The sequence below is a fragment of the Cnephaeus nilssonii genome (genome assembly GCF_951640355.1).
Source record: "Cnephaeus nilssonii genome assembly, chromosome: 7".
NCBI lineage: Eukaryota > Metazoa > Chordata > Mammalia > Chiroptera > Vespertilionidae > Cnephaeus > Cnephaeus nilssonii.
Genome location: NC_137078.1, coordinates 67,357,994 through 67,371,657, shown reverse-complemented (window position 1 = coordinate 67,371,657; position 13,664 = coordinate 67,357,994). Strand labels below are relative to the sequence as shown.

Below are 13,664 nucleotides of genomic sequence, written 5' to 3'. Positions count from 1 at the left end.
TGTCCTCCCTCTGCGGGAGGTGACCAGCCAATCAGGGGAAGGCACCGCCCACATCACCCTGCTGCTGCTGCCACTGCCAGCCGCCGGGGCTCACGGCTACCTGCCCTTGGCCCTCGCAGCCACTGCGGCTTTGTCTGCTCTAATTAACATATTACCCTTTTATTAGTATAGATATGCCTAAGCGACCATTACAACCAAATGACCAGACAACTGGCCGGCAGCTATAATGCACACTGACCACCAGGGGGCAGATGCTCAACACAGGAGCTGCCCCCTGGTGGTCAGTGTGCTCCCACAGCCAACCTCCTGCAGCTGGCCAACCTCCTGCAGTCCTCTCCCTGGGCCAGCCCTGATTGGCCCCTATCGCTGGCCAGGCTGAAGGACCCCACCCATGCACTAATTCGTGCACCAGGCCTCTAGTTATATTTAAACTGCAAATTCTAACTTGTTTTCTCAGCTTGCAAGACTTACTTTAAAATCACCCAGTATGCTGGACCAGCGTAGCTCAGTGGTTGAGTATCAACCTATGAACCAGGAGGTCACGATTTGGTTCCCAGTCAGAGCATATGCCCAGGTTTTGGGCTCAATCCCCAGTAGGGGGCAAGCAGGAGGCAGTTGATCAATGATTCTCTCTCATCATTGATGTTTCCATCTCTCTCTCCCTCTCCCTTCCTCTCTGAAATCAAGAAAAATATATTTTTAAAAAATTTTAGAGGCTCTAAAATTATAAATATCCTCCCCTAATTACCCATTCTAGAATGCTATTAATATTCTATAAAGATTATGTTCTCTCTTATGGGCTTAAGTCTAATAAACTTACTTTTGCTTGATCAACAGGTTTTCAAAAGATCTTTAAGGAGATTGATGGTCAACAATCCACATGAACCTGAGTGTTTGAATTACTTTAAGGAGTACAGCCACATGAACTATCTGAAGATTTCCATTGTGTTTGAACTGCTGATAGGGGCAAGGTTTTTGTGTAACAGTTAAGCTGTTTTCCTACTTAAAATTAATCCTTTCACTCTGTCTACCTCTTGTTCTTTCTATCCATCATAATTTGTCTTGGGACTAGATCTAGTCACAGGCTGAAGCACAAAGAACACAGTTTTACAATTTATAGCTAACCTCTCTGATCATAACCACCCTGTACCAGAGAAAAGTCGCCCTGGATAATGGGTGAGGAGTTGGGATCTAATACTGGATATATCACTTACCAGTTGCTGAATCTTTAGTAATGGACTTTTCTACATGTCTATTTCTTCACAAGGTAGTAATACAGTCCACTTATGACATCAATAATTTTTAAATCACTCTTAATTCTACATATTGCTTTATGTCTTATAAATCCTATTTCTGATATTTTATTTCAAATTCAAAAAATATATGTTACCATCTCTAAATGAGAAAAATCAATGGTCTTGAAGGTTACATGACATCCAAGTTCATAAAGCTAAAAATAGTGAATCTAGCAGTCAAATGACATATAACTTTTGAAGCCTTGAGATGCTAAACAGAATAAGGGTTTTTTCTCTAATTATTATAATTCCTTCGATATTTAAGAACAGGCTCCCTGAACATCTGGTATTTTCCTTGTGTCTAGATACTTAATAAGGTTTAAATGTTGCATGTCTACAGCAGTTCACTATTTATAAAGCAATTTCTCATTTATTATGTCACCTAATTTTATCTTTATGTTGTCACACTGATGAAAACCATTCTTCTTTGGTAGAACTAAGCCGCAGGTACTCACCTGGTAGGACAATACTTGCCCTTTTCTCTTGACCAGTAACTGGGTTATGAAAGCAGCAAGTGATAGGACCATGGGTACTGTTTTTTAGCAGAACACTTGTCTTTAGGTGCAATAATCCAGTTCCATCCTCAGAGAAGATTTTTGATGAGGCTGGAATTATATTCCCTCTGCTGTCTCTCCAATTCATCTGGGGTTGTGGGTACCACCCTCTTGAGTTACACTCTACCATGAGCCCTTCTGTGTCAGGAACCTGGACATTAATCTGTATATCCAAGCCTAGAGCTAGAGAAGGAGAGAGTATTGACATTAATTATTGGTATGGACTCAAGAATAAAGAAGTAAATGTTCCTTTTCATTCTCTGTGGCTGGCAGAGTGTGCCATACTTTAATGGTGATAATCACAAATAGGGCAGAGATGACCACCCAAGCTAGCAGGGCATCAAAGGTATTAACCATGGAAGAGATGATTGACTTTATGAAAGTTAATTTTTGTTTAACAAAAGACAACATGTAGAAGGTAAAAAAATGAAGCTACAGACTAGACAACATTTATAATATATCTGAGAAAGGAGTGAGTCCAGAATATTTTTTAAAGTATTATAAATAAATTAAGACAGGCAAATGGGGTTTTTAAAATGGGAAAAAGATTTGAAGAGGTGTGAAATTACATACATATGTAGTAATTTACTTAAATTGTTAGAGCATTTCTTGCATACCAAAAGCTTGAACGCAACTTGAATATTCTTTAATAAGGTATAGGTAAAATAATTTCTAAAGCATTCACACAATGGAAAACATTGCAACCACAGAACAAATATAAAAAAATCATATAAAAATATGAATCTTTTTCAGTTTGTTTTATTAAGAAAAAAATCAAGTTTAAAACAATGTATGTAGTATATTAGCATTTATTTAAAAAGAAGTTATGGATATATAAAAATTATATACAGATATATACATATATGTCTGTATGTTTGTATATGCATAGACGTATGTATGTTTATGCATATTATGCATATAAATGTAAAATATCTCAAGAGGTATTATGTAAGAAGTTAATCACATTAGTTTCCTGTGGGAGGTGAAATTCATAGCTATATGATTGGAGTATATGGGAGACTTTACTATGCATTCTTTAAATTATTAAATTTTTAATCTTGATGTTTTTATTTAAAATTAAATAACATTGAAAGAAAACAAATTAAATCAGCAACATTTCTACATCATAACCATAATCATTAATTTTTGTAACAATACCATCTCATTCATAATCCAAAAAAAATTAACTAATGAATTCTGACAAAAGTTATACAAGATCTTTATGGGTAAACATATCAAATTTAACTGAAATATAAATTGAACTAAAATAAATGGCTGAGTAAATGTGCACTGATGTAATAAAGAAACATGACAAATCTCTCAAAACTAGTCTATATGTTCAATTCAATTTTAATCATAATTCCTAAGAGGATTTAACTTTGTAATTACAATTCAGACTATATGGGGCTAAAACAATTTTGGAGAAAGATAGCAAGATTAGATATACCCTATCACAAACCAAGACACATCACTGTAGTAATTTAAGAAAAGCAGTATTGTATTAGGTATAGATAATTAGATAATGATGACCTAAAAAGTAATCATAATAAAAACTCATAAAAAGACCCATGCAGAGGTATGGACTTGGTAGATGACAGAATTACCTTATAATTTTTGGGAATAGTCAATAAATATATATTTTATTAGCTCATTAAAAGACACAAAGGTAGCATATAAATGGCCTGCCCTGTGGCAGCTTAACCAAATAAACTGCAGCTCCAGTCAGACTGCTCCAAAACCACCCAAGCAAAGAGGAGAAAACTGCAGTTTTTGCTGTAACTCCTGCTGAGTGGCCTCAGACAGTAGCTGACCTGCACCCCATTGGAGATCCAGAAACGAGGTCATCTAGTGGTCGGTGTGAGACGACACCAGATTTCAACCACTTGCATAAGGGACACATTCAAGAGGCAGACTCAGTGAGCGCCAAAGCCCTACTGGAACAAGTCCCGGCCCATAAACGTGTCTCCAGCACAGCAATTCTTCCTTTATAGACACAGCGGGTCCTCACAGCCAATTGGCCTGGAGGTCAATTCCTCCCAGTGACACCAACAACAATCAAGACTTAACTACAACAAGGCTGTACACACAGTCTAAAAAGGGGTGCACCAAGAGCGTCCACCTCAGGTAACTGGGAGGCTGACTGTTGAACCAATAGGACACAAAGCTACCCTACCAACCCAGGGAAGCAGCGAAAATGAGGAGGCAAGGAAACAGATCCCAAACAAAAAAAATGGAGGAGAACAAACGACTGGACATAGAGTTCAAAACCACAGTTATAAGGTTTTTCAAGAATTTCATGGAAAAAGCTGATAAATTTAATGAGACCCTCGAGGATATGAAAAAGGTCCAACTAGAAATGAAACATACACTGACTGAAATAAAAAATATTATACAGAGACCCAGCAACCGACTAAAGGAACGCGAGAATCAAGTCAAAGATTTGGAATACAAAGAGGCAAAGGACACGCCTCCAGAAAAGCAAGAAGAGAAGAGAATTCAGAAAGTAGAAAATAGTGTAAGAAGCCTCTGGGACAACTTCAAGCATACCAGCATCCGAATTTTTGGGGTGCCAGAAGAAGAGAGAGAGCAAGACGCTGAAAACCTATTTGAAGAAATAATGACCGAAAACTTCCCCCACCTGGTAAAAGAAATAGACTTACAAGTACAGGAAGCGCACAGAACCCCAAACAAAAGGAATCCAAAGAGGACCACACCAAGACACATCATAATTAAAATGCCAAGGGCAAAAGACAAAGAGAAAATCTTACAAGCAGCAAGAGAAAAACAGTTAGTTACTTACAAGGGAGCACCCATATGATTATCAGCTGATTTCTCAACAGAAACTATGCAGGCCAGACGGGAATGGCAAGAAATATTCTAAGTGATGAATAGCAAGAACCTACAACCAAGACTACTCTACCCAGCAAAGTTATCATTCAGAATTGAAGGGCGGATAAAGAGCTTCACAGATAAGAAAAAGCTAAAGGAATTCATCACCACCAAACCAGTATTACATGAAATGCTGAAAGGTATTATTTAAAAGGAGGAAAAAGAAGAAAAAAGTAAAGATAAAAATTATGAACAACAAATACATACCTATCAACAAGTGAATCTAAAAGTCAAGTGAATTAAAAATCTGAAGAACAGAATAGACTGGTGAACATAATAGAATCAGGGGCATAGAATGGGAGTGGATTGATAATTCTCAGGGGGAAGGGGGTGTCTGTGTGGGGGGTACGGGAAGAGACTGGACAAAATCATACACCTATGGATAAGGATAGCGAGGGGGGGAGGTAAGGGCAGAGGGAAGGGTGGGAACTGGGTGGAGGGGAGATATGGGGGGGGGGAGGAGAAACAATTGTAATAATCTGAACAATAAAGATTTATTTAAAAAAAGACACAAAGGTAAAGTCTAAATAGATTAAGAATTAAATGTGAAAAGATAGCTTCAAAAATTTAAAGCAAATATCTTCAAAAATTAGGCTAAGAAGGAATTTCTCAAATGTGATACAAATGACAAATTATAATTTGGTAGACTATAAATTTGATAATATAAAAATTAAATCTACGTAAAATAAGTTACCATACATTTTTAAAAAGGCAGTAGACTAAAAAAATTGTAACATAAAAAAACTAAATTGTAATATCCAGAATAAAGAACAATTCCCACAAATTAAAAAAAAATCAAAGAACTCAATAGTAAAATGGGCAAAAATAATAAACAGGCAAGAATCAGAAAAAAGGTCTCTATTATATAACAAATAAAACTTCATTATTATTAAGGATAAGCTAAACTAAAATCAAAGTTTGCCCTGCCAGGTGTGGCTCAGTAGATGAGCGTCGACCTAGGAACCAGGAGGTCACAGTTTGATTCCCAGTCAGGGCACATGCCCAGGTTTCAGGCTCAATCCCCAGTAGGGGGTGTGCAGGAAGCAGCTGATTAATGATTATCTATCATCATTGATGTTTCTATATCTCTCTCCCTCTCCCTTCCTCTCTGAAATCAATAAAAATATTTTTAAAACTTGCCAACATTTAAAAACATAGTAATTTCAAGTATCGGTATGGATGTAGCTTTTACAAGACTTGAGTCAAATATAAATTGATCCAATCATGTTGGTGGGTAACTGCTAATAATTTGAAGATATTTGTACACAATGGCCTAGTAACTTAACTGCAAGCTGTATATCTTAAAAGAACTCTTGGACAAAAATACTACAGTCTAACATAAGAACAGAAATTTGTCTACTACCTTAATGTCCATTGATATGGGAATACATAAATCAATAGTCATATATTTATGGAGTGGAATACTATACTGCAGTTAAAGAATAAACTGTACCCACTTGAATAAACATGGATTGATATAAAAATAAAAAACTAAGAGTGTAATCAAGTCAATAGAATATGCATAATGATACTGCTATGCAAATTTAAAACACACAAAATAATAATATTTTTATGAATGTCTTTGTGTTAACCAAAAGAGACAATGAGTTTAATGGTTACTTCTTGGAAAGGGAAAAAGTGAATGGCATATTTGATGAGTACAAAAGTGACATTAACTTGATCTGAAGTAAATATAATAAATTGTTAACCAAGTATCTAGTTTATTACACTATTCTATGTATTTTTCTGTACATTATAAAAGTTATAGATTTTTTAAATACCCTGAGATATTTTCCTCATGGCCCACCATTCATGAATTCTGGATCGTGGGTCCAGAGCGGCACTACATAGAAAACCCAGAGATGACTCCTCTGCCCTTACCTGCTACCTTCAGATCCATGACGGCCTCTTCAGAGATGTCACCATCTTTAAAGAAACAGTGGTACTTCCCCTCATCAATAACACTGGCATTATGGATCCTGAGGGTCATTTTGCCCTCTCCCAGGGCATCCTTCAGGAGCACTGTGTGATTTGTATAGTTCTGAGTGCTTTTTCCAGAGTGCTTTTTCTCCTTCTTGTAAATGGAAATCGGCTGGTAGTGATCCCGATACCAGCCCACCTGCATGTGTTCCGCACTCTGCGGTGGGGAGAGCTGGCAGCTGAGCTCGGTGTGCTCGCCTACCAGGACCACGTGGTGGCTCCTGGAGCTACGCACAGAGAACTGCTCTGTGAAGGAAGTGGGAGACGAGGTTTTAGCGTGAAAGACACAGAAAAATGCTTCACCGAGACCCCTCTGCTCCAGACACATTGGCCTCTTTCTGGTTCTTGATGCCAAGTTCTTTCTGACTCAGAATTTGACTCTCAGGAGTATCTCCACTCAGACATCCACACTCTGCCTCATATCTCTCAGGTCCCAGCTTAAATGGCAACTCCTTATGAAATTTTGTATGAGTACCCATTTATCATCTCCTCTAATCATACCTACACATGTCTTCACAGCACATACAACTACCTGATATTGTTAATTTCTGTCTTTATTTTCTCTCAGGGCCCACTAATACGTAAGTCATGCAACAGCAGAGTTTTGTCTTATTCCTTTTTACATTCTCTTTATTATCCTCAGTGCATAAAACACTGTCTGTGCCTACTAGGCACTCTGTAAATACTTACCAAAGGAATGGAAGATTCTCCCATTGTCTAGAGGTAGGATGTGAACCAATATTGCCCAACAATATCCTTTACTTATCAAACACACAGCTGCTTTTTTCAGTATCCTTTTTGGTGGATTAAGGTGGCCACAAATTTTTTGATGTGCCTTCCATGAAGATAAAAGGTCTATGTCCCCTCCTCTTGAAACTGTATGTTCTGTGATTGCTTTGCTCAGTAGAATATGGCAGATGACCTGCAATGATTTCTGAGCCTGTCTTAAGAAATTAGCAGCTCTCATTCGTTTAATTTATTTCCTTTATTATATTTCAACACTCTTTCTGGAAGCCATGAGCTGCCAAAATGAAGTCTGACTCCCCTGAGTCCATCATGGCAGAAAGGCCATGTGTTGACATGCCATCTGATAATCCCAGCCTTCCAGCCTACTCCACCAAAGTTTCAGACATGAATGAAACCACCCTGGGTTCTTCAGACCATCCTGCCCACCAGCTGAATACACCAAGTGACCTCAGTCTGTGTCCCATGGAACAGAAGAAAGTGCTAGCCAGAATTCCTGACCCACCAACTGTGAAATGTAATAAAATATTGGTTGTTTTAAAACATTCATTTGGGGGATAACCTGTTATAAACCTATAGGTGACTATCACACAGCTCCTCCAATACTCTAAGGTTTTGCTTCTTTCAACTATGCCAAATTCATTCCTGTCTCTGGCGACAACATTTTTCCTTCTCACCATAAGGAATCTGAATGATGAGACTTAAGGTCTACTGCAATAAGAAAAATTTGTGGACAGATCCAGCGCTTTACCTGAGGTTCTACTAAACTTCTAATTCTAAACTAAACTGGTAGTCACATAAATGACCGTGTTTTGTTCCTAAACATAAGGGGTATATTCATTATGATTTGACAGTGAGAATTCGAGCCTCCCCGGGGGAGATGGTAGACATTTATCTGTCTCATCGCCTAGGCACATCATTACAGCACTGTGGATGGAGTCGGGGCTGAGAAAGATTCAGTCACTGAAATAACATTTCTTAATCACAAGTTGTTTACAGCCTCCTTTCTATCCTCTATACTACAACAAAAAGGGTGGAACCCGAAAAACATCAGTGAGAAAACGTCCTCATTTCCCTCAGTGTCATTTTCCTCCATGATCTTTCTTTATCACTGTGACACACCATGAAAAAGAATAGATGTCCTTACCCGAAGTGAGCACCATCTGTAAGAGGAGAAAGGACACAAAGTATCCAGGTACACAGGAAAGTGAAGGCTCCATCACACCTGGAAAATGAAATAGCAATGGGGATCAGGCAGCAAGAATCATGGTAATACACACACGCGCGCACACACACACACACACACACACACACACACACACACAGAATTTTGAAATCCTGTCTTTCTAGAGCATTCCCTTTGATGTGCAACCAAATGACTTAGTCAAACCACAAATGTCAGACCCATTGAGATGCTTTCTTTTCTTCCTTCTTTCCTGTGCTCTACTGTGGCTCGTTGCTTTCCTTAGATTACTATTCTGAAGGGCAGCTGTGGTAGATGAAAACATAAAGGTAAACAGAACCCAGCTATGTACATCTCCACTCGGCTTCATCTGTCCCTTGGCCTGAGCCACTTGGTCAATGGAGAGCCCTGGCTGCTGCTTCTGATGTGGCCTCATTTCCTAAAGGGGGCACTGTGTGCCTTCTGCTGTGGGGGATAGGCCAGTTTTAGAAAAACATTAATAAGATCACTGTTATAAGCAGGGTCTGACAAACCTGAATCTATGGAATTTCTGGCCTCACCCACTACTTCCACATTCAAAGGAAATGCCACATCAGGGAAGTGGGATCTAGACTCCCCAGTAGCTGCCCAGAAGAGCTAAGTCAAAACACTCAGATGTAAGATATATGGGGATATTAACAGGTAATAGGAATAAGCAAGCAGATAAATGCTACTCCTCTCTTGCTTTATTTCCTAATTTTCCCCCCTCACTTTTTAAAAAAAATGTTTTTGTTGATGTCAGAGAGAGAAAGGAAGAGGAAGAGAGAGAAAAAAAAACATCAGTGATGAGAGAGAATCAATGATCTGCCGCCTCTGCATGCCCCCTATTGGGGGTTGAGCCCACAACCCAGGCATGTGCCCTGACCATGACCTTCTGGTTCATGAGTGGACACTCAACCATTGAGTCACACTAGCCAGGCTCCTAAACTGCAACCCCCTTCTAATAAACTCTTAGTAATAAGTTTGGGCTCTTTTTCTAGGAACCCTAGATAGAAAAAAGGCGACACTGCTATGATATGGAGATAGGCATTAGCATGCTGGATTGAGAGGGACATATTTGTTCATATATTCAACAGTTAAGTGAAGTCGGATTGATGAAGGATCTCAAATACGTTAATAAATAAAATATTAGATTTGACCTGCTAGAATATGGAGTGCTTATATGCAAATATAAATGATGTGATTCCATTTTGAGATTTGTGTTTTGTAGTACAAGAATATAAAATGATGTATTAAAGGAGAGAAAAGTTGCAAGTTAGATGTGTCTTACAATGGTTTAATCTATCCATTAAAAAGAAAATGGAATTGGAAAGAATAATTAGCTGAAAGCAATGACACAGATTGGGGGTATTTGCAAAACTTCAAATGATAAAAGAGCTCATATCCTGGATATCTATATTTTTAAAATTTGAATAACACAAATGATTTTTAGAACAGATAGGCCAAAAGAAAAATAGACAAGGGACCTGAACAGTCTCAACATAGAAAATACCTCAATAGCAGTAAAGATAAGAAAAGATGTAGAACCTCATTAAGAATCAGAAAAATACATATTAAAACCACAATGTAATTGTCACACCCACCAGAATGGCTACAGTGGAAAAGGCTGACAATGCCAAGTTTTATGAGGCTGTGGTATAATGTGTCCTGGGCATTCCTCATGTTCATGTCCAGTTTGAATGCATTGGTACAATGATACGGCAGTACACTCTTATTTGTAGGGGATACATTCTAAGGCCCCAAGTTAATGCCTGAAACTATAGATAGCATTGACCCCTATATATACACTTACAGCTTCTCTTTGACATATACGTATGTATTGCCAACATTACTACTCTTACACTTTGGAGTTGTTATTAGGTAAAGTAAGAGCTACTTGAACCAAGTACTGTGTTATCACAATAGTTGATCTGATAACCAAGAGAGCTGCTAAATTACTAATGTGTGGGTAGCATAAGCAGTGTGGTTCCATTGGACAAAGGGATGATTCATGTCCTAGGTGGGATGGAGCAGGTCAGTGCGAGAATTCATCATGTTACTCAGAATGGCATGCAATTAAAAACTTAAGAGTTGTTTATTTCTGGAATTTCCCATTGAATATTTTTGAGCCTTGGTTGACCATGGGTAACTGAAACTTCCTAAAGTGAAAGCACAGATAAGAAGGATGACTGTATTTGAAAGCACTTTAGCATCTTCCACTGAAGTTGAAAATAAACAGCCTGTGATCCAGCAATTTTACATCTGGATGTATGATCAGATAAATACATTCATATATGACCAAGAGACATGTACAATCCTATCTAATAAAAGAGTAATATGCAAATTGACCATCTCTCCAAGACACAAGATGGCTGCCCCCATGTGGACAAAAGATGGCCGCCATAAGATGGCTGGCAGGGGAGGGCAGTTGGGGACAGTTGGGGGGACCCAGGCTTGCAGGGGAGGGACAGTTGGGGGGATCAGGCCTGCAGGGGACAGCAGTTGGGGGGGACCAGGTCTGCAGGGGAGGGCAGTTGCGGGGGAACAGGACTGCAGGGGAGGGCAGTTGGGGGGGCAGGCTTGCAGGGGAGAGCAGTTGGGGGGGACCAGGCCTGCAGGGTAGAGCAGTTGAGAGGGACAAGGACAGCAGGGGAGGACAGTTTGGGAGGACCCAGGCCTGCATGGGAGGGCAGTTGGGGGGGACCAGGCCTGCAGAGGAGGACAGTTGGAGGGGATCCAGGCCTGCAGTGGAGGGCAGTTGCGGGGGACCAGGCCTGCAGGGGAGGGCAGTTGAGGTGGATCAGGACAGCAGGGGAGGGAAGTTAGGGGTGACCAGGCCAGCAGGGGAGGGCAGTTAGGGGTGACCAGGCCAGCAGGGGAGGGAAGTTTATTGGTACTAGGCCTGCAGGGGAGGACACTTGGCGAGGACCCAGGCCTGCAGGGGAGAGCAGTTTTGGGGGACCAGGCCAGAAGGGGAGGGCAGTTAGGGGGAACAAGGCTTGCAGGGAAGGGCAGTTGGAGGCGATTAGGCCAGCAGGGAGGGCAGCTAGGGGGAGACCAGGTCTGCAGAGGAGGGCAGTTGTGGGGGGCCCAGGCTTGCAGGGGAGGACAGTTTGGGGGGGACTCAGGCCTGTGGGGGAGGGCAGTTGTGGGGGAGTGTGGCCTGCAGGGGAGGACAGTTAGGGGCAACCAGATTGACAGGGGAGGGCAGTTGGGGGTGACCTGGCCTGCAAGGGAGGACAGTTAAGGGCAACCAGACTGGCAGCAGAGGGCAGTTAGGGTGACCAGGCTGGCAGGGGAGGGCAGTTAGGGGCAATCGGGCTGGCCAGGGAGCAGTTAAGCATCGATCCAGCTGGCAGTGGAGTGGTTAGGGGGTGATCAGGCTGGCAGGCATAAGCAGTTAGGGGCAATCAGGCAGAGACAGGCAAGTGGTTGGGAGCCAGCAATCCTGGATTGTGAGAGGGAATCCGACTGCTCGTTTAGTTGGACAGTCAGACATCCCTCAAGGGGGCCCAGATTAGAGAGGGTGCAGGCTGGGCTGAGGGACCACCCCCCGCCTCCGTGCATAAATTTCATGCACCAGGCCTCTAGTAAACTTCATGATGACATTATTGGTAATAACTAAATTAGGAATATAAATATCTTAACAGTAAGCCTACATATATAACCCAAAATAATATCAACATTCAACAAACAATCGTATAAACAAAATGTTAATAACTGATTGTTAAACAATTTGTGATTTTACGTAGAAAATAATAATTTTCTAAATACTTACTTTGTTTCTTTATTATAAAATTACTTGCATTTCTGCCAACAAGAGTTAACATATATAGCTTTTTGCAATTATCAATTGTTAAAAACAGCAACAAAAATATAAATTCCTCAAGAATAAATGTACCAAAAATGCAAAATTTTTATTAGTGAAATTATGACATTCTATTATAATACTATCTATTGAAAGATACTACATCAGTATTCTAAAATCCCAGAGACACAACATGGTGTTTATGGATTAGAAAATTCAATATCATAGACTTCTACATAACATATTCTATAGATTCAATGCACTCTCAGTCAAAATTTTGAATTTTTTGGTTGTTGTTTTGTATTATAAATCTTAAAATTATGACTCCAAAACATAGATAGAACAGTGTTGGGTCAAAAAAGAGCCAAGATATGGAATCTAATGAACAAAATAAACTGACAAAAAAAATAGAACCAGAGGTATGGATACATGGTACAGACTGACAATGTCAGAGGAAAGGGGGGAGTAAAGGACTGAATGAAAAAAATGTAAAAGGATTAGCCAAGGAACATACTGTATATGCATAACCCATAGACACAGACAACAGTGTGGTGATGGCCAGATGTAAGGGGGGCAGGGGCCGGATGAAGGTGAGCAAAGGAAGAAAAAATGGAGACATCTGTAATAATGTCAATAATGAAAATAGTTTAAAATTTAAAAAAATAATGTGATAAAATCTGAGTGAAATGATATCATGACTTATAAAATTATTGTAGGGAGATCCAAGATGGCGGTGTAGGTAAACATCTGAACTGTTGCCGTCCAGAACAATTTCAAATATACAACTAAAAGACAAAATGTTTATCACCCAGAACCACAGGAAAGCTGGCTGAGTGGAAGCTCCTACAACTAGATGGAGCACTCAGGGTGCAAATGCTGAAAAACTGAGGTACAGGCGCGTGCACGCACGTGCGAAACAGGCTGTCAGCGGAGCCGGTTGGTGGTAGGCATTGCTTTCTTCAACCCGAAGAGAGACAAGCTCTCGACCTCTCTGAAATTCAGCTTCTGGGGAGAAGCTGGGCTGTCTGCCATTGGGTAAGAAAGTGAAGGTGGCTTGATTGCAGAGCTGCGCGCAAGAATAATCGTTTGCTGGGGTGCGAGACACAGGGACGCGGGGACATGGTGGTAGGCAGAGAAGGCTCACTGCCAGCCATCGCTGTTTGCCACACCCTAGCCTAGTGACTCTCTGAGAC

General features: G+C 40.3%; 1 protein-coding gene across 1 annotated transcript in view; it reads right to left on the bottom strand.

Moving 5' to 3' along the window:
• LOC307102876 (putative selection and upkeep of intraepithelial T-cells protein 1 homolog) overlaps positions 1-8,687 on the bottom strand; it is a 30,471-nt gene extending 21,784 nt beyond the window's left edge. Inside the window, exons 1-3 of the mRNA XM_079776565.1 lie at positions 8,610-8,687; positions 6,620-6,964; positions 1,751-2,032 (exon numbers count right to left, since the gene is read on the bottom strand). Of these exons, the coding sequence (XP_079632691.1) occupies positions 1,751-2,032; positions 6,620-6,964; positions 8,610-8,682 (700 nt within the window). The 5' untranslated portion in view covers positions 8,683-8,687. The remainder of the gene's footprint in view (positions 1-1,750; positions 2,033-6,619; positions 6,965-8,609) is intronic.
• Positions 8,688-13,664: the final 4,977 nt, after the last annotated feature.